General features: G+C 51.3%; 5 protein-coding genes, 3 non-coding genes and 3 pseudogenes across 8 annotated transcripts, besides 21 other annotated features; 3 read left to right on the top strand and 8 right to left on the bottom strand.

Moving 5' to 3' along the window:
* Positions 1–5371: part of a sequence feature (areas not merged during assembly with more than two copies in the genome that could not be assigned to a particular haplotype) that runs on past the window's edge.
* On the bottom strand, positions 555–1340 carry Tc00.1047053508873.344 (annotated as a pseudogene).
* Positions 1079–1234: a microsatellite.
* Positions 1369–6087: a mobile genetic element.
* Positions 5372–6355: a sequence feature (heterozygous, non-Esmeraldo-like haplotype).
* Tc00.1047053508873.360 lies at positions 6088–8830 on the bottom strand (annotated as a pseudogene).
* Positions 6356–20605: a sequence feature (areas not merged during assembly with more than two copies in the genome that could not be assigned to a particular haplotype).
* Positions 9877–10518, bottom strand: Tc00.1047053508873.370 (uncharacterized protein; the record flags this gene model as incomplete). Its single annotated transcript, XM_816620.1, has 1 exon — positions 9877–10518. One exon carries the CDS (start codon positions 10516–10518, stop codon positions 9877–9879), a length of 642 nt encoding a protein of 213 aa, XP_821713.1.
* Positions 11482–11509: a sequence feature (AT_rich).
* Positions 12358–12378: a sequence feature (AT_rich).
* Tc00.1047053508873.390 (trans-sialidase, putative) lies at positions 12473–14956 on the bottom strand (the record flags this gene model as incomplete). Its single annotated transcript, XM_816621.1, has 1 exon — positions 12473–14956. The coding sequence occupies one exon, from the start codon at positions 14954–14956 to the stop codon at positions 12473–12475; it is 2484 nt and encodes an 827-aa protein (XP_821714.1).
* Positions 15706–15761: a microsatellite.
* Positions 16852–17592, bottom strand: Tc00.1047053508873.395 (annotated as a pseudogene).
* Positions 18958–19661: a mobile genetic element.
* Positions 18978–19203: a mobile genetic element.
* Positions 20129–20773, top strand: Tc00.1047053508873.399 (elongation factor 1-gamma (EF-1-gamma), putative; the record flags this gene model as incomplete). The annotated part of the gene is made up of 1 exon (XM_816629.1): positions 20129–20773. The coding sequence occupies one exon, from the start codon at positions 20129–20131 to the stop codon at positions 20771–20773; it is 645 nt and encodes a 214-aa protein (XP_821722.1).
* Positions 20606–20838: a sequence feature (areas merged during assembly that could not be assigned to a particular haplotype. This can correspond to areas where the two haplotypes were merged or to regions with more than two copies in the genome that were merged during assembly.).
* Positions 20839–27847: part of a sequence feature (heterozygous, non-Esmeraldo-like haplotype) that runs on past the window's edge.
* Positions 21403–21475, bottom strand: Tc00.1047053508873.402. The gene has a single exon. It is a non-coding gene; the product is annotated as a tRNA-Phe (tRNA).
* Tc00.1047053508873.405 lies at positions 21583–21654 on the top strand. The gene has a single exon. It is a non-coding gene; the product is annotated as a tRNA-Arg (tRNA).
* On the top strand, positions 21709–21783 carry Tc00.1047053508873.408. The gene has a single exon. It is a non-coding gene; the product is annotated as a tRNA-Ala (tRNA).
* Positions 22457–22480: a microsatellite.
* Positions 22959–22980: a microsatellite.
* Positions 23089–24498, bottom strand: Tc00.1047053508873.410 (hypothetical protein, conserved; the record flags this gene model as incomplete). The annotated part of the gene is made up of 1 exon (XM_816622.1): positions 23089–24498. The coding sequence occupies one exon, from the start codon at positions 24496–24498 to the stop codon at positions 23089–23091; it is 1410 nt and encodes a 469-aa protein (XP_821715.1).
* Positions 24041–24080: a microsatellite.
* Positions 24771–24806: a microsatellite.
* Positions 24964–25002: a sequence feature (A-rich).
* Positions 25281–25310: a microsatellite.
* Positions 25538–25568: a sequence feature (AT_rich).
* Positions 25569–25592: a microsatellite.
* Positions 25613–25704: a sequence feature (T-rich).
* Positions 25873–27645, bottom strand: Tc00.1047053508873.420 (hypothetical protein, conserved; the record flags this gene model as incomplete). The annotated part of the gene is made up of 1 exon (XM_816623.1): positions 25873–27645. The coding sequence occupies one exon, from the start codon at positions 27643–27645 to the stop codon at positions 25873–25875; it is 1773 nt and encodes a 590-aa protein (XP_821716.1).

A 27847-nucleotide genomic window follows, 5' to 3' on the forward strand; every position in this document is an offset into this window, starting at 1 on the left:
CCAGACATTGTGCATGTGTGCGGCATAGCATATCTGTGTGGGATTGTGTGTTTGTCAGCGCCTACACTTGCAGAGCAGCTGTGGGCCACAAGAGAGTCCAAAGAAAAGCAATGACAGAGAGGGAAGCGAATCGCACACACGCAAACTACTCATATCATCACGGACGCAGCCCGAAGAATGAGTAAACCCAACCACAACACAAGTAAAACAAAAAGGCCGAAGCGTGGGACGACCAGCGCACACACTCTCATTACTCCCGTAAAGCAAAACACACACAGAGGGAGAGAGAGAGGTCGCCCACTCAATGCAATAAAAACAAAACAGAAACAGTTACGGTGCTCCGCCCATGCAGCCAGGCAGGACGGCAGCGGTGCGTGTCGTGCAAAAGAGAGCACCAACGGGCCTGCATGGGTGTGCATGCATATATACAGTGGGCACATTATTGTGTGTGCCTCGTGGGGTGAGGTGAGGGCGAGAGTCCATGCGAGGGGACACACACACAGAGAGAGAAGGACGAGTGTGTGTGCGGGCGGTGCACGGCTCTCTCTCCCTCACTCTCACGCGGCCACCACCGCAGCAGCCGCACACGCAACAAGAAGAAGCAAAAGAGGGGAGGTGGTGTGGGAGACCGCGGTGCTGCCGTCACTGTCGCCCGTTGAAGCTGTGGCACCCTTCATGGCCGTGGCTTTGACTGGGGTTTCCTTCGTATTGCCATGCTTATTTTGACTGTTTTTTGTGTCGTTTGTTCCTGCACCATCAGCAGTTGGATCATCACTTGTTATCCCTTCTTCAGTGCCACTGTTAGCGTCGTTACTCTCAAAAACGCTTTTAGTTGAAGATGTTGCTTGTGCTGGTTCGCCACGACCGTTAAATGTTGCATCCCGCTGGTTGGCAGTGGCGGAGGTGCTGGCTGGTTTTCGTGGATTGTTGTTTGACTCCTTGCTCTCGTGAACACCTTGTGAACGTTGCACCAACACGACATCTTGAGGACCGGGCTGTTCGCTTTCTTGTGCCGGGTCAATATCTTCCGATTGTTTTTCATCCTTTTTCCGCGCCGGTGCTGGTGTGTTTCCTTGTTCTGATGGTGTTACTGCCGGTGTTACTGTTGCTGCCGACGCTGCTGGGACTGGTGAATCTTCTGGTGATGGCGCTGCCTTTGGCGGCTGTCCTTGCGTCGTTGGTAGTACTGGCGTTGCTGGTGATTGTGTTGTTGGGATTCCTTCTGCTGCTGCTGGCCCTTTTTCGTGCTTTGATTGTGGTGATGATGATGCTTCCTCTTTTGTTGGATCATTGGGTATTTCTGTCTCTGCTGGATCTACTGTTTCCTCTTCCCGTTCTTCCTACTCAAGATCATCAACAACAACAACGTTTTTTTCTACTCTTATCAGCGCGTCTAGCTATACAATGCCACCTGAGTGCCGAAGAGGTGGTCGAGCAACGAAAAAAGTTTCCTGCTATGAAGCAACTGCCATTGAGAGAACTTTCCGAGGCGAAGGTCCTGTTCAATGCCCAGCCGTTGACGCACAGCCAAGGTGCCTGGACATTCTAGAAGCAGATGGTGCAAGGTTTCCTGCTGGTCAATTGGCGTGCTTGTGGAAGCTGGCTGATCCTGCGGCAGCAGAGATCGCCTCCTGGCACTGCTGTTTCGATGTTGTGTGGCGTCTGGGTTGTGTGCGCAGCGATTTCTGTGCTGTGCGGTGCTTCTCCGTGTGGGGAAAACCATGTCACAGAAATCACATTTGAGCTCGGGAAGAGGTGGGGGATGTTCCGGATGAAATGACCGACAGTGACTGACGAGACCCGAGAATCCCGTCAATGTAGAATCACAGTGCGGACATTTCTCCTTCCGACGGCGTGTGACGGTCCGTCTCCTTACTGGAGAGACGTCTTCCTCCCTCGCCGACGGGGGAACAGTGTCCGTCCCCGGTGCAGTTGGATCGTTGTTAGAGCGCATATATGCAGACTGTTCCGGTGAGATGTTGCAGAAACGGCATTGGTTCGTGCAATCTCTCACGGCCCAGTATAGTCGGCCCCAGAGCTCAGATTCCCCGCACCTTGCCCCTGCGAGGTGAACCAGTTCCTGACGGTGTAGAACTTCCTGAGTGATCAGGTCCTTACCGCTGAGATCGGATGGCCTTGTGCCGCAAAGCAGGTAGCGATGAGTGTCTTGACGAATGGTACTACGCCACTTGTTGGTGAGCTGGGTAGTAAAACATGTCAGCAGATCCGTATGCCATAAAGGTGCGATTCCTTGCTCCGTGTATTGTCCACTTTCCATAGTCTGCGTCGCATACTGATCTGCAGGCTCGTTAGCATGTACTCCGCAATGTCCGTGACAAAACTGCAGGTGCACGGACCAGCCAGCACGCGTCAGTGACAAGAGACGCTGCCAGAGCCGATCCTCCGTCCAGTCTGTCTGACTGAGCGGGCCCTTGTTTAGAGCCGCTAGAAGAGACTGACTGTCCGTAACCACAAGCAGGGTTTTACGCCTGTGTCGGATACGAGGAATCATCAGCTTCTCTAGGGCTAGAAGCAGCGCACGGGATTCCGTCCTGTAGCTGCATGGGCGTGCACCGCAGTTTATGCTGGCCTTCTCTATTATCTCCGATGAATTGAGGGATGAAAGCAGTATGCCAACCCCTGCTGACTTGGGAACGTCGACACCGCCATCGGTCGCAAGTATCCACGATCGATGGCTGTGCAGCGCCAGAGCCTCTTCGCTGACTCTGCGCTTTTCCCTTATCAGCTCCTCTTCGTCAGTTATTGAGTGGTCTATCGGAAGTTCCACACCGATGGTGGCCCGGTGAGCGGAGGCCGCACACCAGGGAGGAATGGAGCTGCGAAAGAACCGCTCTTCGCGTGGTGAGCTCTCGGTGATGCCATAGTCCTTTGTGTATGCGTCTACGAAGGCATATAGCTCGTCCCGAGATAATGGCGAGATGCGGAAACCGGCGCGAGGTGGTGGCTCAGGCGGGGGTCTCCGCATCCAGTCCATCTGACATGCGCGTGTGTTCTCAAATATTGAGAGCCGCGCGCGTAGGCAAAGGACGTGGAGCGGCGGCATATTAGCCTCCAGCAGTGCGGATTCCGGGTCGACAGTGCTCGGAACTCCGCTGACAATGCGTGCTAGGGTTGCGTACGTCTTCTGCGTCTCATTCTTCGCTGAATCCGTCGCTACTGCCCATATGAGCTCGCTGCCATAGCGTAATTTGGAAGCACCGTATCCAATGACGAACGTGCGTAGGTCATGTGGAGATGGTCCCGCCTCTTTGTGCGCTATGCAGCGTAGCTGCGATATCCGTTGCGAAGTGGCCGCCACATTTAGCGTCAGTCGTGGATCGAGATCCATGCCGAGAAGCTTCGTAGTTCGCGATGCCCCCATGGTCATGACTGGGATTTGACATCCAGCCACTACCAGGGGCCACCTTCCTTCACGATCATAATCTGACTCCGTGTGCGTGGAGAGTGTGAACCAGGCAGCTTCACACTTTGACGGGTTAATGGCCAGGCCATTTTCCTGACTCCACGCATGCAGCTTTTTAAGAACCATGTTGGCAGTGGGAATGGCGTCTTCCCGGGACTGCCCCTTAACGATAATAGAGAGGTCGTCCGCATACATGTCTGCTGTGACACCCGCAAAGCTGTTCAGCAGATTGAGAAGTGGGTGTACGTAAAGGGAGAACAAATACGGTCCCAGCACGGACCCCTGAGGAACTCCTCGCAGCATGGGACGCCGATCGCCGTGTCTGTGGCCAACTCGTGTCTTCGCGTAGCGACCACATAGAAAGTTTCTAAGCCACCTTCTACAATCCACCCCCGGAATATTAGCCAGCAAGCGACTGAGGACTCGATGATCTATGGAGTCAAAAGCCTTGCTGAAATCAACCAACACCAGCAGGGCCCGATGGGGTCTGTAGTGGAGTTGATTGCCAATACCGCTCTTCTTGGGAAGGTTCACTTGGAAATAGTGATTTCTATTATGCTCCACTTCGTGTATCAGGTGTGCCAGCTGCATCGTCGTGGTACGCATACTACGATATGCATACTGGTGGGGGTGCGGCGTCCACACCCAAAGCAATCTCTTCAGTACCATTTTCTCAGCAACTCTACTCACAATGGAGGTAAGGCTGATGGGTCGATATGACTCAAGCAGTTCCGGCGACTTACCGGGTTTGGAGAGTGGAACGATGGTAGCGCGTTTCCACTCAACCGGGATCGTACCGGTCGTCCAACTGTGGTTAATGCAACGAAGAAGGAATCGAAGGCCCTTTGACGAAATGTCGCAGTGCCTCACTGTAGACTTCATCCGGTCCGGGGGCCTTGCCATACGGCGTGTTACGTAGCGCAGCAAGCAGTTCCGTACGATTAAAAGTTGCATCAAGAGGGGAGTGAAGATGAGCAACTAAACCAGATGTGGTGGCAGCTTCGTTTTTATCCTGTGGCTCGGAACTAGATGAGAGTGAAGAACCTGAAGTAGATGTAGCGGCAGACTCGCTGTTGTTCTGCTGCCCAAAAAGAAAAGAGAAGCATTAATGTTCAAAGATGCACTCTGTCTGTTGATGCCTCTGGAAAACCTAACTGCCTTGTGAGAGGGGTGAAATGGAAGAAAGATGCGATTGAGAGCATTCGCTGCTCTCCTTGCTGTCTTGTAAGTGTGTTGACCATCTCCTAATAAAATTGATGTGGGAGATGGAAGTGATGCCTTTTTTCGTCCGGAAATGTATTTCCGTGCGAGTGGCTCGCCTGGATTTAACTTGCTGATGCGGCGTAGATACGTGTTGCGCGAGCGCTCTCGGAGTAGGAGGAAGAATTGACTCCTTGTCCGTTGCATTTCTGCCTCACGGTCGGGCGTCGGTAACTGCAGATAGCGGGCCTTGCTGTCGGTAGCCATCCGCTCTGCCTCCATGAGAGTGTCGTCCCAAAGCCTGGGACCGTCCTTGTGCATGCCGCGGGGGCAATGTCGTCGATACGAAGTTATAAGCGCTCTCGTGAAAGCTTTAATGCCGGTGGACTGCTTTTTATAGTCGTATGCCGGAAGTTGTGCGTCGAAGTCCTTGATGAATAAATCCCACTTGCACTTCCCCCAACTGTAGAATATCCTAGCTGCCGAAGGTATGGTATCCTTAAATGCCTGATGCAGCGTAAATGTCAGCATATAATGATCACTAAGCGGCGACACGGAAGCTGACCAATCCGACACAGTCAAATGCTTTGACCATGTCAGATCGATACAGGATCGTTCTCTTGTGCCACGGGCATACGTGATCTCACCAGGGGTGTTAACCAAGGTGAGTCCCGCATCCGTGCACAGTTCTAAAAATTCTGCAGCAACCTCGCTTGGAGAAGTCTCCAAGAATGGCTCCCACTGTGGGTGATGCATGTTGAAATCCCCACACAGCAGGAGCGGCGACGAGGCTGGAAGGCAGTTTACTAACCGCCTGAAGGATTGCGTTACTTGCGGTGGTGGTCTCATATAGGCACTCGCTACAACAAGATCACGGTTCTGGTCCAGAGCAACCTGGACCACCACCACTTCAAGGCTGGTGTCATGCTGGGGGATGGTGAGAGGTATACGCTTGGAGCGGAGAGTTTTCCGCACAAGCACCGCCACACCGCCTCCCTTGCCGATGCGCGACTGTGCATAGAGCACGTAATCTCCAGTGTGCATGCTGGCGATCTGCTCCGACGACTTCCAAGTCTCCTGAATGGCTATTATGTCTGCTCCTTGCGCCATTAATGTTGCGAGTTTTGACGGCGTGAGGCAAGAAACGTTCATCTGGAGTACTGCTATGGGGCCTGGGTGCTGCTCAATGTCTCCGCTTAGCAGTAGCTTTTGTCGTTGCGCGTCACATACGGCACGCAAACGGTATGTATAGCGCTGATAAGCGCCGATGGAATTCAGCAGCGGATGGAAATACCGCTCCGCGGGCAGCCATGTAAATGGCTCCATCTGGTGCCCTTCCGACCCGTTTGTGCGGCGCCTCCTGCCTCTCCGCGTGCAGCGGATGGGCAGCAGGCGCTTAGCTTCCTCTCTAGCAAAGAGTACTAGACCCTGGCACCACGTTGAGGTGGCCGGCTGAGCCAGGCATCTCCGCCAGTCATCCATCGGCGTGCTGTCTGCGTGCTGCACATAAATAATCCCCCACGACATGTCTCGGGAAAATTCCTCCCAACCACTAAAATATGCCGCCAGACACTCAGTGAACTGCCGCACAGTGCTGGCGGTGGTGTGGCGCCCACCCGCCGTAGTTATCCGCAGCCCAACCAGCGTCATTCGATTGGACTCCGAGAAGAAAAAGCCGTCTACCAGCGGAAAGTTTGCGGCCCATGGTTTGTACGGCACCCCGTACTTTATTTTACGGATCGTTTTTTCATATTCACTCGGCAGCAAACCTCATCTCCCTTGGGATGCAGTTCAGGCCAACTTCAAGACGCAGGGCTTTGCTTGACGTCCTGTTGGCGGCTCAAACTCCGTGAGCTTCGTCGCCATTGCCTTGGCAAAGGCACTCTCCGTGAACGATTTCAAAGCAAACCATCCAAAAAATATCGGCAAAATATTATCCTTCGACGCCAACATCAGCTTCAAAAAGCTATTTTATTCTGTTACACTTGGGAAGCGTTCCAATGTCCGTTCCTCGAGGCAAGCAGATATCGGTGCATTGAAAAGGATCACACCGCCTGCGTATATTTCCCGAACAACCTTCACAGCCTTGTGTGACTGATCCTCAGAACACCATGGCGACTCACCTCCCCGTGAAAAGTGCTCTTTCGCAGTTACCTCGTTGATCGATTGCAATGCAAACTCCACCGCTCCACAGCGTCCGTAAACGCCTCCTCATCAAAGACGTGACGTGGAATCGGTCCCAAAAGATACATGTGTTCTTGACCTCTTTCCAGCACTCCGCCTGTTTCTCTTTAGTCTCATCACGCGTCATCCAGGCGCACATCGCCTTCACATCCATCTCGTCGGGGCAATTCACGATGATTCGCGCGGCCTGTAGTTGCTTCGCCCACTCATCATAGTTGGTTACCTTTGGGAATGACACCGCAATCATGCCCCATCCAGAAGTAGGCGCAAAATGTCCCGGTGGCGGCGTTCCCTCCTTTGCCACATCGTAGATAATGTACACATTCCTCCCATGCCCCCTCAAACTTCTCAACTCCAAGATGCACATGTCCTCATCGCCGTATCTTGTCACCACTCTGGTGGTCTTGTCAGACACGTACGCATCTCCTCCACCAAAACAGTGGACTGCCACTTGGTTTTTCTTGGCATCGCAGTGCAGCAGCTGGTAGAGGAGGTACGAGCCGGCAGCCACCGAATTCCCGATCCCGGGCGTCCCAATCAACACACGTCGCTCGGGCTTGCAGTCGTTCCCACCGTGAGGGCTGAACCACGCGGTTAAATCGCCCTTGACGATCTGCCACACCCGCTCCACCTCACAGATCACAAAAACGTCCTTAGAGAGATCCTGTATCGTATTCCACGAGTACGGCCATCCCTTCTCCGAGGCGAGCACCATCAACACGGGAGGTGCCGCACCGAATTGCTGCACAGCGTCATTCTCTTCGATAGTGTCGTCAGCTTTCTTGTACGACCATGACTGTTCTGGCTTCCCCTCATGCACCCCCATTCCCGTCCCCGTTTTCATTCGCTCCACGCCGTCCGGAAGTTCCACCGCATGACTCCACCTCGCATTGTGCACAGACTCGTAGCATCCCTCCAGTTTCTCCGGTGCGCTCGTCGTCGTTGGGTACCTCGCCTCCTCGGCGGCTGCATCCAAGAAATGTTTAGTGGAGTTATGAACAGTTGCTTTTACCTCCGCAGCAGCTATTGACCACCCCGGTAGATTGTCGACACCCTTATCGCAAAGCTTGCGTATATCCTCATCGAAGATCACTTCACCCTTCACAGCTCGCTTCATACCCAAATAATGACCGGATGCCTGTATTTCGTTCAATGCTCCTTTATCACGGATATACTTCGTGGGGTCCTTGAAAAACTCCTCCAGCAAGACATCCCGATTGGAGTCCACAACGCCACTACCGCCCAGTTCCCTCGTAAGAAAGTCGTTCAGCTTCATTTCATTGACGCGGACTCTTCCTTTAAACAGTACCTCCTCGATATTAGTGGAAATGATAAATTTCATTTCTTGCGTTCGTCTTAGCCTTTCCGCTGCCTCCCGCCTCGCTTCTGTCAGTACCTGCGTGAGTACTCTGTTTGGTTTTCCCCTTGCAAGAGGAGTGATCGTATCCTTTTCTTTCATAGTCCCTACGTTGCCCGAGAGAGAGCACATCTTCTTGAAGAGGCCTAGTAATGGCCTCCAGCGCTTGGTGCGCAGTGAGGTTAAGAATTTCTTCAAGAAGTCGCTGGTCTTGTGCGTAATCATCCGGCTCCTGAACAAACATCTCCATCGTCACATTGTAGTCTTTCATCAACGGCCGCCCTGCCGCCAACATAATTCCAAAGGAACTCGTTCAGCCTCATGTTGGTGCTGCTCATGGTCCACTGCGGCCACACTCTACTCCCCGCCACATGTCGAGCTGCAGCGTCGGAACCATCACAAGAGCCACGGCGAGGTGCCATCACAACACCCGTGTGGTGAAGCATCCCACTCGCACCGCCCAACTGCGGCCTGCAGGTGCCGCTGGCTCCAAAGGACAGTCGCGGCTGTTTCGTCCCGCTGTCCCAATGACGTTGGGCGTGGCACTCGCACGGCTCGGTGGTCGGTGCGCCACGCAGCCGCACTGCAACGCCTGTCTGTAAAGCAGCCAAGGCCCACCGCCTCCGCAGCAACGCAACGTGCAACCAACCACAACACCGCCACATTATATTCGTTTTCTATTTTATTTTGTTTTATTCGCGTTGTCTGTTTTCCCTATCACTAACACTAGTAATGAGTGTGCACCTTTGCAGAGGGAAGTAAAAAGAATAAAAGGAAAACACGATCCCACCGTCACGCCGCGGGTCAACACTCTCCTCCACCCACCACCATTGCCGCACAGGAGACCGCAGTGACATCGCAGAGTCAGCACCACAATGTGCACCACACCATCGTGCAGTGAACGATGGGCGAGACGCAGCCATGCATCGCCCCGCTCCATTTTCCCACCACTCAAGCGTTGCGTGTCCGCACAAAGTAGCAAACAGAACCAGAGTGCACACAAACCCAACCATCACCCTCACTCGCTGAAGCACATTATTCGCATGGAGTGAAATCATCTAAGGACACACCAGCAGTAGCAGGCTGCACGAAATTTCCCTGCCAGCCCCGCGAAGAGACACAACAACTCTGCGGAGTCAAGGTGGCAGCCCCTCGGTGATGCCCGCAGTCCACATGGCAGGAAGAATTCCACGCACGCATAGCTCCGGACGCCTCGCTGTTTGAGTGCCCAACGGAACACGTAAAAAAAATACCTGCGCGCAAGATGGAATTAAACACGTGAAAAGTCGGCTTGTTTTCTCCGATGACGTCGGCGAGCAATCCCACACAATCCAATCAAAGTGGCACGCCGGACAGAATGGCGTCCGTCAATCAATAAAACAACGCGACACTGAAAAGGAGCAGAGAAGAGTTGGCGCATGCGGTTCCCAGTGACAACTGTGAGCAGACCCGCCAGCACCAACTGAGGTGCCGAGGAGCACGTTTGTACAGAACTGGCCGTCAGGCAGAGAGGACAAATAAAACAAGAGGGCAGCAAACCCTCTCGTTCAATGTCTCCTGACCGCGACACCAGAATCAAAATACCATGGACGATAAGAGCGGCAACGTCTTCTCCAAAGCATCTTGTCAAGAAGCCACAGGACCTCAGGAAGGGAGGAGGGCAGCGGCGGCAGCCACAGCGGAGAGGCAATAAAACGGCTGGCAGGCACCTTCACGTCGACGCGCACCACATCCGAGTGGACTGGGAGCACAGATCGAACCGCTCGGAAACACACGCATCAAATCCGCAGAACAAAGTCGCGTTGAATCGACAGGAACTCCCCGCCCAAAACAAATTTAAAAGGTAGCGTTTTTCGGGGGAATCCGCCTTTCCGACAACGGCACGGACGCCTCGCAGGAACTTCTTGCAAATCTCCCTTCGCAGGTCCGCAAGAAAACGCAGCGGAATAAAAAGAGAGCGCAACGACGCAAAAAAAAAAAAAAATAATCCTCCCAACCGACCAGGTGGCAGGCTGCCCTCGCACAAGTGGACAAAACACAACTTCACTCCGGTCTTGTCGTGGTGGTCGTCTCGCAACATTTTTTTCCTTCTCGTCGCAGTGCACATCCCCCTCCCACAAATCATTTGTTCGAGCCATGTTCCTGCGGCCAAACATCTCGCTGCCGGATCCCGCGACACAGTCCTCGGCGCAGAAGTGAGGGGAGGAAGAGGGACCGCAGAAGGTGCGAGCAAATCCGAATTCGGTGGCGGTCGCTGCAGTGAAGATTGACGTCCCACGCGGTGTCCCTTTTCTGGGTCCGGCCCCCACCGTGCCATGCTCTCAGCGTGCGGTGCGCCGGCCGCTCCAAACATCCACACGTGCTTGCGTCTCACCGTCGCTCCCAGCCCCGTTCGTTGGCTGCATCAGGGATGCCGCCATCCGGAGACGGGCATAAGGACGTTGCATCCAACAAAACCTTCAGAGGCACCCGCTGGGCCAACGACGACCGTCACTGCGGGATGTGTGGCCCTTCCGCCGCCCACCTCAAATCGCACTTCTACGCCTCCTCGAGCAGCAGCAGCAGCATAAATACACCGGTCCACTAGGGGCCGTCACCAGCCATTGCAGGAAGAACACTATGCCTCGGTGCTATGAAACCCAAACTGCATTGAGGGGCCACTTCGGAAAATCCTGTCGCATCCTCCCCCATTGTGCGGAAACACATCCGTCGTGCATGTGTCCACCGCAGCCAAATGAATCTGGTCCAAATACCCTCCAAATCAAATTCCCCTTTTCTCAAGAAATTCCTTCATTCCATACGCCCTGACCCTCATCCGCACGTGTCCACTTACACAAACCGCCATAGACAGATGGCGGCCGCCCAACGCTCCGGAAAAACATGCCCAGCACTCATGCGCATAACAAATGACATGCGCAAACGCACGGCACAACGGCGGAGAAGCGCAAACCGAAGAGATGCGGCCCTCCACAGCAGTCGCAGCCCACCGCGCACATCACACCCGCAGGAAGAGTGACTCGCGGTGCGCGCTCCCTCTCCCCTCCTTCCCTTCATGCCCACGGAGGAAGCAGCAGCCACACGCAAACACCAGCACGCACTGCAAAAGAAGCATCCAAATCGAATGAAATCTGCATTTTGTGCGTGCATGTGGTTGTGTGTGGCTGCAGAAACACGAGGCAAAGAAGTAAAAAAAGGAGCAGAGCATGTGAAGGGACGCACAAACAAAAACTGTACAGCGGAGGTGCATGGCAGAAATAAAGAGAAGAAGACTGCTCAAACTCATAATATTACACTGCAGAAAAAGCAGCGGCAATTCATTAAAAAATTAAATGAAAATAAAAAAACTCATCTTCACCCTTCCACAACTCACACTTTAAAAAGAAAAAAGAAAAAAACAAAATGAAAAAAGTTGTCCTTTATTACGGCCACACCCAAATAATAAAAAAGTAAAAAAAAAGAAAAGTAAAACACACACACACACAAAAAAAAAGCACCTAACCACCATCTTGCTCCAGGAACTGTCTGCATATATTTTGCCCGCAAAATAAAATTAAAAGATATTTAAATGTCTTTCAACCGTCCGACCCTCCGTGTGTCCGCACATCGTTTATATTTCACGGGGTCGTCTGCGTGTTGCTGCTCCCCTCAGCCCTCCCATCGGCGCGTGAGTGCGGCCCGCAGAGCACAGTCACTCGTGTGTGGGGACTGAGAGAAGCACGCAGACATGACGGCGGTCGCGTCACTCCATCGGGAGAGTGAGCGCAGCAAAAAAAAAAAAAACACGGCGGCAGGGTGTGGCTGTGTGTGTGGCGCTGCGGGTGTCTGCCCGCCCCGGCCGCAAAGAAAAGCAAAACAAGAGGGAAGAAATGTGTGCTCCGCCCCACACGCCCTCGTCGCACGCCCACACGTCACGGCTCCCTCAGCGCGCCGTTCGTCGCGGCCCCGCCTCATGCGTGCAGCAGGCGAGGCGCACAGGGCCGTCGTCATGAGCGTGTCGGTGGGTGTGCAAGTGGAGCAGTTGGGCGGAAACACACGGCACCCCTCACAGGAAGAGTGCAGCAACAAACAATTAAAGAGGGAAGAGTAGAAAAGAAAAGCGTCCACAGTGATTGCCCCAAAAGCACAAAGCAAAGGGGTGTGGGGACGTTGGAAAAAGATGAAAAAAGAATTTTAAAACAAGAAAGTAGCAAACATTAAAATAAATTTAAAATATGCACAATAAAGTAAAAGTATCAAAAATATTCTTTCCCGGGAAAGTAGTTCGTTGCTGGAGGTCTCAATTTTCCCACGCGGCAGCCAGTCACTCCTCACAGAGCCGCAAACCCCCACAGTCCCAACAGAAGCAACGGCGATGGCAGTCCGCTCCCACGCATGTTGCCGCCATCGCTGTTATTCCCCTGCGACACATTTCCGAGGCTGCTGTTGAGTGCCGTGGCATTTACTTCCCCGTCATGTGGCTGGACCTCTTCCTTCTGCGCATCCGTTCCTCCCACCGTCTCCTCATCCTCAGCAGAGCTTGCGCTCGACTCATGATTCACCGTGGATCCGCCAGGAGTGGACACGGACACGGTTTTCTGTGCAATTGGTCCGCTCACCACTGTCGAAGGAGTATCCACCACCACCGCTGCGGTAAGATCTTCAGGAGGTGAAATGGAGGCTTTATTCGGGTTGAGGGCGTCAATCTCTTCGAAAGTCAACGGGCGATTGTACAGCAGGACATTCCTCACCGTCACAGACACTTCTTCTTTGCTCCCTGCATTGACTCCATCCCATCCAATGTAGAAGTGAGAAATCCCTTTAGAATCCGTATTTCCCAATTCGCATTGCACATTTCCCACATGTTCACCATCAACGTACGCGGAGCCCTGGGCGCCATTCTGTAGCACAATGGCCACTTGGTACTGTGTCTGTGACTCCCAAGTGCTGCTGTGCTCCCTGGTCTTTCCGCCACTGCACAGCACTGCCCTCTTATTTTCCTTGTCGTACGACAGTCCCAGGAGTACAGTCTTATCATCGTCATCCATCTTCGCACCCATCAATGGAATAGAACCCTCCTTCGTCGGCTCACCGTCTATGGACACCGTCGCCACAAGAGTGAAGTTGTGGTTCGCAAAGTGGTACAGCTGATTCTCCTCTTGCTTGCCAACAGGCCACTCCGCCCACGCACCACGCCCTGTGAAAGTCACGCCCTTCTCCGTGCTGGCCGACCCTTCTTTTTTATTTACTGTGGCGTTCACCCCGAGGTACTCGTCCTTCCATGTGCCATCAGAGAAGTTGCCGGACAAAAAGCCAACCAGCCCTTCCGTGATCTTAAAAGCGCCGCAGGCATTGCCAGTTGAGGTGTCCTCCAGAGCATTCTCAGTGGGGCACAGCTTGGAGACACGTTTGTCCACTTCCTTCCAGGACGCCAGCACCTCCTTCACCCGCTGCAGCTGCGCAGTCAGGAGCACAGAGACCATACCGAGTGATAATTCCCCATCGTCCTTCTTCTTCTCGTACAGTGCAATCAACTCCTCCTCATTAGTTTCACCACTTTTGTACAACAGGGAGCTGGCGGCAACGTCCTCATCATCGGATACCGACCCAATATCAACAATGTGCGTATTGTCCGTCAGCCAAAGATGGAGGACGCCTTTTTCTCCATTCTCGGGGTACACCGGCAGAGTAACGAGCATCACAGTTCTCTTCTTATTATCATCTTCACCATCGACAAGAATCGTCGCTGTGATGAACCCGCTTCTAACGGGTTTCACGTTTTTATCGTGTTCGTTGCCCCACACGCGGGAGAGTGTCCCGAGTGCCTCCGTCCACGAATCCCCCTTGTCACCGGACTCGTACACCCTGCGGCGGCCGTCATCGCACGCAGTCATCATCATGAGTTTATCGCCCTTCCACTCCACGACGGAGGGATCACTGCAGCCACCGTCAGGCACCTCCTTCGACAGCGTCCAATTCGTAGCATCCTTCGAGTATATGATCAGTGAGACAGTCTTTCCGTCCTCTTCAGTGCCAACCGGCTTCTTCGTGCCTTCCACAGGAAATACAAGAGTCTCATCCTTCATCTTAACACCCGATCCACCGCTTCCAATGAGCCTTGTCCAGGAATCGAGCTGTGCGCCAAAAAGTCTTTGCGGGGAACTTTCGGTATCCTTCCAGTCAATTTTGTTATTTGTACCCTCACCACTGACGCTCCCTTTCACCAGCAAAAGTTCACAGCCACCTGCACCACTGTTCTGAGAATCTTTACTGCTGTGTTGTCCAACAAGCATGTAAATATCACTCTCCTTCACAGCAGTTGTTGGTCGGCTCACATCTACTTTCTTCTTTTGACCTTCGGAAGCACCTTTCTCCAGAATCTGTGTCTTCTTTAATTTGTCACTAGAAAATTCCTCCGGTTCTTTACCGTCTTCTATGGTGAGTAGTTGGGATGCAATGCCAGTAAAAACGCTGGTTTCACTATCCTTCTTCTTGCACTGCGCCTCGGCAACGGCAAACACTTTACCATTCACCTCAACAAGAGCTGGAACACCCAACGAGTCCACAGTTTCACCATCAGTGACGGCTCTCCATTTAAACTTCGCTTCATCTGACTGCTCCGCAACTCCCGCAGCTCCAATGCCGCAGCACATCATCACGAGGAGGAGCAGCACCGCGGAAGTAAACACACGCCGGGACATGTTGGGCCTCTGCGGCTCACTCTCTCTTCCTTCCCTCCTCCTTCCGCTGGATCCGGTCACGCGGCGACGGTTGTGTGTGCGGGGTGCCTTCACAGCAGCAACACGTGAGAGCATATAAATATGTGTGTGTGGGCGGTGTGTGTGCTGTTGGTCCTTTTGGTGCCTTCGAATTTCACAGTAGCGTTTAGCGCTTGTTTGCTTTCTTCGTGAGAGAGTGAAAGAAATGAAGAAAACAGGCTAATAAAAAAGAGGAAAAAGAAGTGAAACACACCGCCACCCATCCACAGTGAGTGGCACCATCATCCCCGCCGCAGTCACTCCCCAACAACAACAACTCACGCACACAGACACACGGAACGAGAAGGAAGAACAGTGCACCGGGAACACACAGCGACTGTCACCAATAGCAGCAGGAGTCACGGCGGGTGTGTCGTTATTTACAAGACAGCACACACCGAGCAACACCCACACACGATAACAACCAGCGGGAGGCAAAAGGACACGACAGTCCTCGAAACACCGACACGCTGCCGCCCGTCGTTCAATTCTTGTCCCTCCATCGCACCCGCTCCGCCGCTGGCGCACATCACCCCACACAGGCGAAGAATCCCACATCGGCCGATGAGCAGCAAAAGAGAGAAGGCAGCACGTGCAGCTGCTGGGCGGGAGGCGATACGCACGTACCCCAGGCACCCTCAATGACACACCACCCAATCGGCTGCATGCCGCCAACACCACACCAGCAACATGTCAGAAAAATGAAATGCAGGCTTTTTTCCCTCCTCGCAAAAGCCACCGCAGCCAGAATCTTGTGCGTACGTGCGTTTTCAGCGTTCACGCCGCTCCAAAGCATGTACGACGTGGCGTGTGTTTGTGTGTGCGTGTGTCTGTGCGTATTTACATGTGCTTGTGTGTCTGTCATTGCCTATACTTGCAGGGCGGCTGTCCGGCACAAGAGCGTCCAAAGAAAGCAACGGCGGAGAGAAAAGCGGATAGCACTCACGCACTCCCACGGCGTCGAAACAGACGATCTTCTGGAAACCCAAATCGGCGGCTGTGGGCAGATTGGTGCTGCAGTGGAGAAGGTTACGGTGACGGACATTTTCTTGCCAACACAAATTGAACGTAAATCTGCTCTTTTCCCTTGTGGCTACCGTCGGAATCGTTGTCCGCGGAATCGGCATAGCCGGGAGGAAAAACTAGGCAATGAATGAGGAGGTTCTTCGTGAAGACACTCTCACCAGGGGCGGCTCCTATAACTTCTCCGCGAAGACTTCGGTGAGCGCTGTTTGAGGATACTTGATGCCTCCAGCTGCTCGTGAGATCCGCCAGCGAAAAGCGTTTTGCGACGCCTCGTGGCCCGGGTGGAACAAATGGCCGCGCCGCAGGAGGGAGCTTGCCCGTGACGGCCTTTTTCCTCCCGCTCGCGGGGCGTTCCTTCGCCGCAAGGGCTTTTTCTTCCGTTCTGCCTGGCCGCCGCGCTTCCCTCTTTTCCGCGTCTCCCCTCCTCCTTGTTTCATTTCGCCGCCGCGCTTCGGCCCATGGGAGGCGCGGTGCCATCATGTCGGCCCCACTCCGTGTCAAACGCCGCCCTCTCATGGGAGGACACGTGTGCTGCGCGTGTGCCCGGGCGGCGGGGACGTCTCGTCACCAGCCCGCCACCTCCCAGAGACGCTGGTTGCGGGTGGCAATGCGATTGGGGCGGTCCAAATGCTTGGCATCAACCAAAATGAGAACGATGCCTTAGCGGTCCACTGTTGTTTTGCCTCGAATGAATGCGGAAAATAAAATCCAAGTTACACCAAAGGAGCCTGAGAGAAATTCAGGGAAGTCCTTTGCAATTGTCAAGGCTTCAGCGGACAAAGACAACATATCACTGCGGATGTTTCTCTTTTTTTTACTGGTGTGCCATTGCCATTTGGGATCGTTTCACTGCGTGAATAACTTCCGATAGTACTTTGTGGCGTCTCGGCTCTTGTCTCTCTTCAACTAGACGACCCCTTGACTGTCATGAAAACACACGCTGACGGAACTTGACCGACCCACGACACAGAGGGCAATGAGTCACATCTGTTGCGCATGCATCGCATAGGCAATAATGTCCACATGGAACGAGCACCGTTTCCTTGGGAGAAAGCACACCACGCACCTCTCATGCTCATCCGTCTGTTTATCATCGTCACCATTTTCTAATCCATGACGCAATCGCTGTGAGACTGCTGTCGCATGGCCTTTTGAGGGTGAGCTGACGCCTTCTTCACCAAAACAAAGCGGGATTGAGCCTTCAGCTGACAGCAACTGGCACAGCTTCTTGACGACATCACAAAGTGAGGATGAAACTGGATGCCATGCTGCTAGCTCCGGCGTGTGACAACGTCCGGTAGCATCAACGTATTTGTGGTTGCTCGCTATCCTGCAGCCTTGTTCCGCGCTGAGGAGAAACACCAGAGGAGGCTCAATGGGGTACAAGTGCGTCAGCCATATCTGCAAGGGCAAGACATAAAGATTTGGTGGCGCCTGTTCACGGCTGTCTGGGGTTAAAGAAGTGTGGTCGCTGTTGCTCTTCTTAATAGTAATAGGAAGCCCACCATAGATGCAAAGTTTTTCCTGTTGTGTCACTCCCAAGTGGCGTCACGACAGTAGAAATGGAAGGTGTTACACAAATTCTCGACGTCATGAAGGATGCGGCCCAGAACTTCAGGCTTACAGTGTGAGGAACAACTAAAGAAGCGAGTAATAATTTCGTTCATGTTATGTTTGATTGTATGCTTTCCCCTAAAGGGCAGAAGGAAGCCCCTCAGAAAAGGGGAGAATAAACCATGCAGTAATAATAAGGTTGTGGGGACCTCGTAGAAAGAGGGTCACAGTGTCTTCTTTTCCAGTTCGCATTCCCATTCGTAACCTGAACACAGAGCCTCCCTCTCTCTCTCTTTCTCCATATATATGGTAAAAAGGGCATAACCGTGTGCGCTGGAGAAGGAGAGTTCACCACCCATATAGGTATTCAATTACAGAAAAAAGTCTCTCGCTGAAACCCGCATCTATGGGCAGGAGAAAAGAGATCGAAATTCACTCGGTGGGTGGAAAACGGCCCGAACTCACTTCAACAGCGGTTTCTCCAGCGGGCTCCATGCGTGTGTCGCCTTTCATCGGCTGCATCGGCAGGCAACGTGGATCCGCGCCTTGAAAACGCCATGCCTCCGGTAACGATGTATAAGATCGGGAAAGAATTATTTTCCACACGCCCATTCCTCAAGCATGCGGCACGTGCAAGAATCCCAAGCTCGTGTCGCCAAGACAAGTTCCATAAACCAACTTTCCAAATCGATGAAACGCAATGTAAATTTCCAGAATCGAGTGCTAAATATGGGGGTCCATTGCTTTTCTGTTGCTTGTTCATCGTGTTTCTTTCCAAATAAATCCCATAACCCACAAGCCGGCCACCGTCTTCGAGCACGTCCGCCCTGCCGAGTGGAAACGTAAAAGGAGGTCCCGGCCCAGGAGAGGGCGTGAAACGCGCACGATACGCCATGCCACCGAGCTAGCACGGTGGAACGATGATCCCCCGCTGCCGAGAAACAATGCAACAAGGAGCTACACAATTAAAGGACTATTGTTGAGTTCAACAACGTCGCTTTTCATTTCCATTTTTGCCGAAGAGGAAATTACACCCTCATGGCCATAAATTCTAAACCAAAAGCGGATTCTACTCAAAATAATGGTGCCACTCTTTTTCAGGTGTTGGGCTAAGCATGTCTTTTCCTACCACCGGCATCCCGACAAAAGTATTTTGCCGTCAAGTTGAACATTTGTTCAACAGAGCCGCTGTTCTCCCAATAAGCGCACCGCACGGCGTGACGCCAGTTTGCGCAAACAGTTCTCCTTCCTAACACTGCGCCCCATCGAGCAAAACAGCGCCTCACGATAATACAAATAAATAAATAATGGAAAATAAACAAGCAACCGCCGACGTCACGCACGCAATAAAAGCTCCGGCAACCAGAGCACAAACGCCCTTCACAGGTGCTCGTATAGAGGCAAATAGCTATTAATCGCCTAACGCAGTTTGCTGCATGCCAAACGTCCCAGTGGCAAAGATAACAACCCACAACCGCCTATACAAAGCAATATTGGGCTGGGCTGCTGGCCGGATCCTGAAATGATCTAAAGAAGTCAAACATGACGGATGAAGAGAAAAGTTAAATAGGGAGGCCGTGGGTTCGCCACCTCCTCAGTGTCTGCTCCAAGAATATATATTCGGACTGCCACTGTCATGACACGATGTACTTTGTTAGTACTAGATATATTATTACTCACGAAGTGGCAAACTTTGGACTCCTCCTGCCACAAGACCCCGCCGCTTCCCTTCGCCAAGTCCTGAAGTGTAAACACGCGACCACGCGGTATGCCGTCTGCGGGGTTTTCTGCTGACACCACGTAGGCAAAGGATGCCTGTATCCCGCGAGACTCCAAAAACTCATTTTTCCGTTGCGGCTCCCGCGTCAAGGCGTGTGATTTCGAGCTGCCTTTATTCGCCGCTCCTTGCAGCAAAGTATTGTCACCAACATGTCGATAGTGGACCGAGAAATGGAAAGGCAACCAAAAACAAGCTGCGCACAGAGAGCACCTCGGCCCGCATAATGACAAGAAGGCTTCCTCCTCCATTTTCCTCCAGTAATATTAGAGTAACAGGGGTTTGAAAGAACTCAAAACATATTCGACCATGAATAGAAGAATCAGTCATAACGGCACACGACAACTAGGCGTAATTGATGATACACTTATGATTGTCCTCAATAATGTGTCTTAACCCCTCACCGTCACCTCACCCCACGAGGCACACACATAATGTGCCCATTGTATGTATGCATGCACACCCATGCAGGCCCGTTGGTGCTCTCTTTTGCACGACACGCACCGCTGCCGTCCTGCCTGGCTGCATGGACGGAGCACCGTAACTGTTTTTGTTTCGTTTCCATTGCCTTGAGTGGGCGACCTCCCTCTTTCCTTGTGTGTGTGTTTTGCTTTACGGGAGCAATGAGAGTGTGTGTGCTGGTTGCCCCACGCTTTATCTTATTTTTTATTGCTTTACTTGTTTTGTGGTTGGTTTTACTCATTCCGCGGGCTGTGTGTGTGTGTGTGACGATATGAGTAATCTCCTTGTGTGCTATCTGTATCTCTTTGCCGTTGCCTTCTCTTGCTCCTCTTGTGCCGTGCAGCTGCTCTGCAACTGTAAGCTCTGAAAAACACACGGCACACTAAAATACACACAAGCACACATACGCCATGTCGCTCACGCTGCGGAGCGGTGTGAACCCCGAGAACGCACGCACGCACAAGCTTCTGGCTGCTGCGGCCCTCGCCAACGTTGCGGTGACGCTGAAGGCGTGCGAGTACGGCCGCGAGAACGAGACGGCGGAGTACTGCCGCAACTGCAGCCCGTGCGGCCGCTACCCCGTGCTGCAGACGAAGGAGGGCTGTGTGTTCGAGTCCGACGCCATCCTGCGCCACATCGCGCGCCTTGACCGGAGCGGCGGCTTCCTGTACGGCCGCACGCCGCTGGAGGGCAGCCAGGTGGACATGTGGCTCGACTTTTCGGCAACGGAGCTGGACGCTGCCTCCGCACCGTTTGTGCACCACCCCTTCCGTGGCGAGCGCGGTTCTTTATTATGTCACTTATTTTCCTTATTTCTCTCGAATCGATTGTATGGCGCGCGTTGCGGTGACTCGCGCCTACGGGCTTTATGGTGTGGCAGCTGCGCCCCAGCAGAACGTGTTTTTTTCTGGGCGGTGTTCTATGCGTTCGGCCATGTGCCAACAACCGTTCTGTGGGGAAAGCGCTGCTGTATTTTTGGCTTACCATGGAATTGTGTCCGTGTTTTGCGAAAAAGTGACTCTGTTACCGCGACGGGATGGTTAACCATCAGATAATCAGGGCACGGGAGAAGCAGCTTCCAATGGCAGGGCGCGTTTCTGGCAATGTCTTTTGCAAGGCTTTGTGGTGGTAAACATTTTTGCAGTGATCGATGCCTTCCTAATAGGCTTTTTTTTTTTTTTCGTGCGCGCCCTAGCGTTATATGGAAACCCGCATTCCATCCAACTATTCTGCGGGAAATTCGCGTCGTGGTACCCTTTGCGGCGCGGAAATCGGCGTCTCGACGGGTGGCAGTAGCGTCCGCACAATGCCCTTTTTTTTCCCGCACGCCTTGTTTCGCGGTCGCGGCCAGCGTGGCTGCTGGGCTTTTTTGCAGTCCTGGATGAACTAACGCCCCACGGTTTCGCAAGAGATTGCCGTTTCCAGAGCCCGTTGCAGGGCATAAATCCCCACATCCGCGAGGTTACCGAAAAATGCTTGCTTCTTGCGGTGTGTTGTTGGCGCTTGCGGCTTCCTCTTTGTCTTTGTCGCTTTTCCCAGAGGACGCCGTGGCAGAAACACGCGGAAAAACAACGGCAACATCGCCCAGGATCGGTGCTGCTGGCGTTCGTCTGTTATGTTTTTTTTGTTTCCTTTTTTTTCAATTCTCGTCCATGAAAAAATAAAAAAGTTTGGGAAAAACTTATGCCGCGACCCGGGATCGAACCAGGGACCTTCAGATCTTCAGTCTGACGCTCTCCCAACTGAGCTATCGCGGCCACACGGTTTCTTTGAAGTTTTTGGGTGCGCAAAAAAAAATTGTTCAAAACGTTTTTAATTTTGCAGTTATTTCTTGTCTTTTCTTTGATCGACCTGCCTCCGCGCGGACGTTGTGGCGCAATGGAAGCGCGTCGGATTCCGGATCCGAAGGTTGCGGGTTCGACCCCCGTCAGCGTTGTTTTTTTTTTATATTGTTTTTTCTCGGTATGAAATGGAGGATGTGGTGTTTGTTGGGCGTGTAGCTCAGTGGTAGAGCGTCCGTTTCGCATACGGAAGGCCTAGGGTTCGATCCCCTACTCGTCCACCTTTTTCCTCCATTTTTTGATGTGTTGATTCCTAAGAAAAAGTGGCCATGTCTGTGAATATTAAAAGCTTAGTCGCACCAAACATCTCCAGGAAGATCGCCCATGCCGAATCCTCGGTGTGAATTCAGGGTTTCTTTTTCTTTTTTTTTTTTCGATCTGACTCAGGTATTGAATTTGCTCTTTTCCCTTTAGTGGAAGAAAAAGTGAGCGGAATGGGGGCACCAAAGGCAGAATGCATAAATAATGAGAACAACGGTGAAGACCTTGGTGAGGTCACAGTCCTTCTATAGCTTGCATTTTGGGGGGGCGAGCTTATTATTATCATTATTATTTTCGGTTGAATTACTTTCGGCGAAACCGTAAGGTTAATAGATGCCGAGGGCCGGGTATGGCCAAAGTGTGGGGGGTTCACGTCTTACCCGCGTGCTGCACCGTGGGGAGGTGGATGCTGCAAATTTTTTTTTGCTTCTGACTTCTGATTCGGGCTTATAAAGAGACAGCATCTGATATACGGATAAGAAAGATGATGCGTTGGCCTGCGATGGCGTTGCGCTTTGTGTGGGAAAAGCTTGTGTTTGTGTGTGTGTGTGTTTTTGGAAATGCCACAAACACTTCATCCCAATCTATCAATGTATGCACGGGTATCCTATATGCATATTCTTTTTGCCTTTTCTTTTATTATTATTATTATTATTATTAATTTTTTCCAGTTGGCTTTGGTTTAAACCTTTCGTAGATGCGAATGTTTCCCCAAACACACACGGAGATGTCCCTTCCCTTTTCTCCAAATTTGCCTGGCTTGGCATCTGTTGGGTCTTTGAGACGCCAACTAATGCATGCATGCACTTACGTGACGACATCGTCGCGGTTTGTCGCCGCTCCCCTTAAATTCCGCATGGAACGTCTGTGGCTGAGAAATTCGTGATGATTGGTGAGAACCCTTCTTTATTCAGCAATGCTGAACCCTCCGCTAAAAGTAACTGCAGGCACTGAACGCAGTGCTCACTGTACATATCACAACACCAAAAACACCTAGAGGGAGAGAGAAACAGAGAGGGAGGAGGGGGAAAAAAAGGCAAAAACAAAAGAGAAACTGTACACATTCATATCATGAGCAAACATGCAAAGTTATGTCATCTATGTAACTCTCTTATCTCTCAGTCTTTTCCCCATAACGTATTATTATTATTATTATTATTTCTTTTTTGATTTTTTCCAGTTGCTTCTCCTTTTTAAATGAAATACACCAAAACGCACAATCAGAGAGAAAAACAACGCAAAACATCGTCAACAAGAGAAAAGCCACGTCACCCCAGACAAATTCCACAGGCAACGGTGATACACGCAAGAGCCTTCGCGTCCCATACAGGATTGTGTGGATCACTTTGCGAGCGTAAACGCACGGCGGCCTCATCGACAATTGCAGCCTTTTCTAAAGCATCACCCAACGGTGGAATGACTCTTGGCGATGTGCGAAACCCGGACGCGGCAAAAAGTGTGTGCCGTGTGACATCTACCACTTTGGCCTCATACGGGGAAGTGAGAATTTGACCCGATTCAGGCTGCAGCGGGGTCAATACATCCTGGCTGTCACTTTTATTATTACTGGCTTCATCCGCTCCAGTAAGTTGAGAGGGTGAGGAACGCAACCGGGCACTTTGCGATGCCCGAGGTGAATATCGAGTTTTCATGCAGCAACTTAGTCGCAGAGTATTTTGTATGGCTTTCGCATCCATGTCACCGTAAGTGTACAGCTTCGTACCAACCTCACCACCGTGACGTAGTAGAATATACCAGAGACGACTTAACTCATAAGAAAATTCCTCCATGTTCCCACATTCTTTATACTGCACACCTTTATAGCTTGGATCGTACTCCATCCATATCGATGGAGTAAAGGGGGATGACGACATCTGACGGTATTTCTCGGCTAATTGACGCAGTTCCTTCTCTACCAAATCCCCACACATCACTAGCCATGCACACCACGCCTCGGCAGAAGAAAAAGACACCCGCAGTATTTCTTGTAGGAGCGTTGGGTGATGTCGTAACAAAAACGATAAGGATCTTTCCTGACGTCTTCCTTTACCATACGCTTTCAGATGATCTAAACACATGGCCGCCCCGCGAAACTCCGATGAATGCACGGAAGCAGAGTAAATTGCTTTAAACCACGAATGATCGGCCCGTCGAATATTCGGAATGCTGTAGGGACAAAGAGAGTTGAACTCCAAATGCCACGCACGATTGCCTGAAAATGTTGTTGTTGTTGTCTTTGTCGTCGTCGTCGTCGTCGTCGCTTCCTCCGTCCTCTTCAAAAAAGCTTTGCTGTCGGATCGTGCATGTCGCTCCTGCAGAGTCCTGAGCCTTTCTCCACTTACCAACCCCGTGCGCATTTCTAGTGCGAGAGAGTGCCCACAAGGAAGAACGTCTGCCCGGCGCATCACCTCGGCAGGATCGAGGTTCAGAATGATGGGAACTCCAAATACTGTTGCTCGCCGAAATGCCTGCCGCTTCGGTACCGGCAATGACGGCGATAAGGAAGAATGGAGAGAAGTACTTGTCGCCGCGACATTGCCATCAACTTGATGCTCACTTCCTGAAGTTCCTTTTCTGGACGAGAAGGGGACAAAGGCCACGGCTCTCGTAAGCACATGACCATGTGTCTTGAGAAACTCACTATCCAGCGCGATCACCACTGGTTTGCCGCGGTGCATTCGGCACTGATAATATTACTTTTCCGCCACAAAGCGGGGGAAAGGCAAAGCAACATACGTAAAGAAAGAGAAGAAGAGAAAAACAAAAGTGTATCAATCTATCTATCTATATATATATATACATATGGACGGTGTTCATATAAGAAGAAAATGGCCTTAGCAACAACCACACGGACATGCAGAAAATATTCCCTCCAACCTTTTATTTTCCCGTTGTTCTTGTGTCTCATATCTTACGCAGCAGAATGCGTTAAAAGTTTTCCCCTTCCCCACACCACCACCACCAACACCACCACCACCACTACTACGAAATCCCCCTTTTTACGAACATACCTCTGCCCATGGACCTAAATCCCCCCTTTCAACCCTTCTTTTCCCTCTCTCTCTCTCTCTCTCAATTCCTGCATGTTTACATGCGTTCCTTTCACAAATTAATTATTAATGCGGGATGCTTCTCACATGTTCAACAACAACAAAAAACAAAAAACAAAAAACAAAAAAAAACAGAGTGTGTACTTATCCCTCCTAACCATCTCTCCTCCTCCCATTTCTCTCATCCACACGGATGCAAGTGCCGAATTACTTCTCTCCTTCGTTCAATTTATTCATCTTATCACTTCGTATTTGAGATGGCAGGCTCGTCGGTGCAGGTACATATGAAAAAGTCGTTGGTGAGAGAAGCCCTTTGGGGGGTGAAGCCACAGCGACTGCAACGCCGTACGTCTTCCTTCCTGCAAATAAGACATGCACGCAGAGAGAAAAAGGGAAGGGAAAAAAAAATATTATTTATTTATTTATTTATTTATTTATTTTTCCTCCCTCTCCGCTCATTGTGTTGTTCTTCTCTTTTTCTTTTTCCTTCTCTCTTCCCCCACAGCCCCCCTTTTAAAAACACACAAAAAAAAATTTTCAATCCTCATTTCCCGGCACTTTCAATGCTCTCCCTCTTGCTGATATTTCCGTTTCCCCGCCCCCCTTTAGAACAGCAGACAAAACCTCCGCCAACATCCGCCGCCTCATCTTATCGTCTATTCCCTTCATTTATATAAATAATAATAATAATTTATTTATTTATTTTATTTTATTTTATTTTACTGGAGTTTTCTGATAAAAATTTCGTCTTCTGTTTTTGTTTTTTTTTTCTTCTTTTTTTGTGTGTCTTTTATTTTATTTTATTGTGCTCGCTGTCTCTGTCTCTGTGTGTGTGTGTTTCAGTTTGTCTTCTCCGCTCCCTTTGGACATTTATGTGTGCCGACTGGAAACACGCATTATACCACAGCACCGAACGATCATCGAAACCCCCTTGCCCCTCCCACACACACACACACAGACACAGCGGGCAGAAATTTTTACCCCCTCCCTTTCTGCCTTTTATTAAATAAATCTTAAGGATTCTACAAAGGCATTCATCTCCCGTTCAAATTTCCTCCAAAGTCCCACCGCCATCTCCCATCGTACCAGCGTCGTCTTACCGTCACGAACAAAAATGAAAACCTTCCCACGTACTTCCATTCGCTGCCCTGGTGCAATTTCTTCCATGTTTTGCGAAACAAACGTCAGGCAAGGCTCATCGTTAATGGTCGTTTTCTTAATTTCCCTAATGTCGCTATCTGCTGCCTCCCGCTTCATCCGAGCCATCCATTCATCCAAGGAGCCCATGCAGTCAGGATCGCCTTCAGGGGTACCCACACGAATTGTGACGGCAGGTGGCTGCTCTTCAGAGGCAGTCCCTTCACCTATGCTGTGCGGGGCGTAGGCGACGGAGCCACCGCCAATGCGGCTCGCCACAAGACGACTACCACTCAAAATATCCACCTTATAGCCGTGCTCGGCATTCACAAACGTGCCACCCTTCTTTGGTTTAGGAGGCAACGATGAAAGAGTAACAGACTTCAGAACAGCCATGAGGTCTTTTTCAGCAAGATGTGAATTGGACTTTTGCAGTGGCTTTACAACCAATGTATAACCATTGTAGGTGAACATTTTCTGCTGTTGTGCACCATCAAACGCAGAGACAATAACAACACCATTAACAGTTTTTTCATCACGTGGTTTATACGCTGAATCAGGGACCGCGTCCTGTTTATACAGGCTGATTTCTTCCTTTTTAAAATTCGACGACGTGGTGAATGTGGCAAGTGAACCATTCTTGCCCGGATATTCCCAGCCCCAAGTGGTGTCAATATCCACTTTCACCTCACCCGTGTGCAGCTCCACATATCCCAGGGAAGTCTCAATATTCTCCTTGATCCGCATACCCTGAGCCATTTTCATAAATGTAGGCTTAAACTTCGGCATAATATTGGGCGCACACATAATTTGAAACGTGTACGCAATGCTGTCTCGAACCTCCATCAAATTCAGAACCTTGATTTCATACAAAGGTGGAAGGGACTGTGCGTACTCCAAGGCGTAACGGAATGGTCCTTCTTGCACCGCGGAGTCCTTTGTTATTATGGGTTGAATGGCTCCACCAGTCATCATGAGCATCTGATTCATGGCAAGTTCTTTACAGCGTTCCTTAAATTCAACCAGATCAACATTGTCCCCTCGGACATCCTCTACGGATATCACAATCATCGGCACCGACCCAGCCTCTTGGTGCTGCTGCTGCTGTGCATCTTCAGGGTTCATATCCTTATTAAACACCACCAGCATCGCCACATTCGGAAAAGGGGAAAGATCTTCCCGTATTTCCCAGTCATTTGTCAACTTCACTGACAAACCTAGAAGTGGAAACTCCTTTTCTTTATCACCGGTCTTATTAATGGTAAAGCTCTTCGTGCCGGTTCCGTAATTTGTTGTCCGATCAGCTGCATCATGCATATCAATCTCATTTAAAGCCTCCGCCAATAGCTTGTTTTCCACCGAAGAAACATCCCCGGCCTTGACCCGCACCTGAGGTTCCTCCTTCCTTTCATTGCTTCCAGGGGTGGTGGCGGTGGCAGCGTTGCCGTGAAGTTTGGTTGAACCATTATCCGCTTTGCTTGCAACCGCCACCTCTCCATTCCTGACGACAGGCCCATCGAAGGCGTCATCATCCTCTCCACCCTTATCCATTCGTCCCCGCCGTACCACAAAGTAAACTGCGGCGCCCACAACAGCAGCCCCAGCTGCCGCGGCGAAAATAAACTTTGGCGACCCCATTCCCCGTACTTGCCACTAATTCCTCTCAAATTCTCTCCAACGAAAGGCCACAAGAAACAATATAACGCAATAGAAAAGTTACCACCCTAAAAAAGTGAATTCGTCACAATCAGACCTGCTCCCCCAGAACCGCTAAATATTCCTTACACAAGGTTAGGAAAGAAAACAATAAATGACTCACAACAAACAAAGAAAAGCAAAC

This window comes from Trypanosoma cruzi, genomic scaffold (assembly GCF_000209065.1).
Source record: "Trypanosoma cruzi strain CL Brener 1047053517083 genomic scaffold, whole genome shotgun sequence".
NCBI lineage: Eukaryota > Euglenozoa > Kinetoplastea > Trypanosomatida > Trypanosomatidae > Trypanosoma > Trypanosoma cruzi.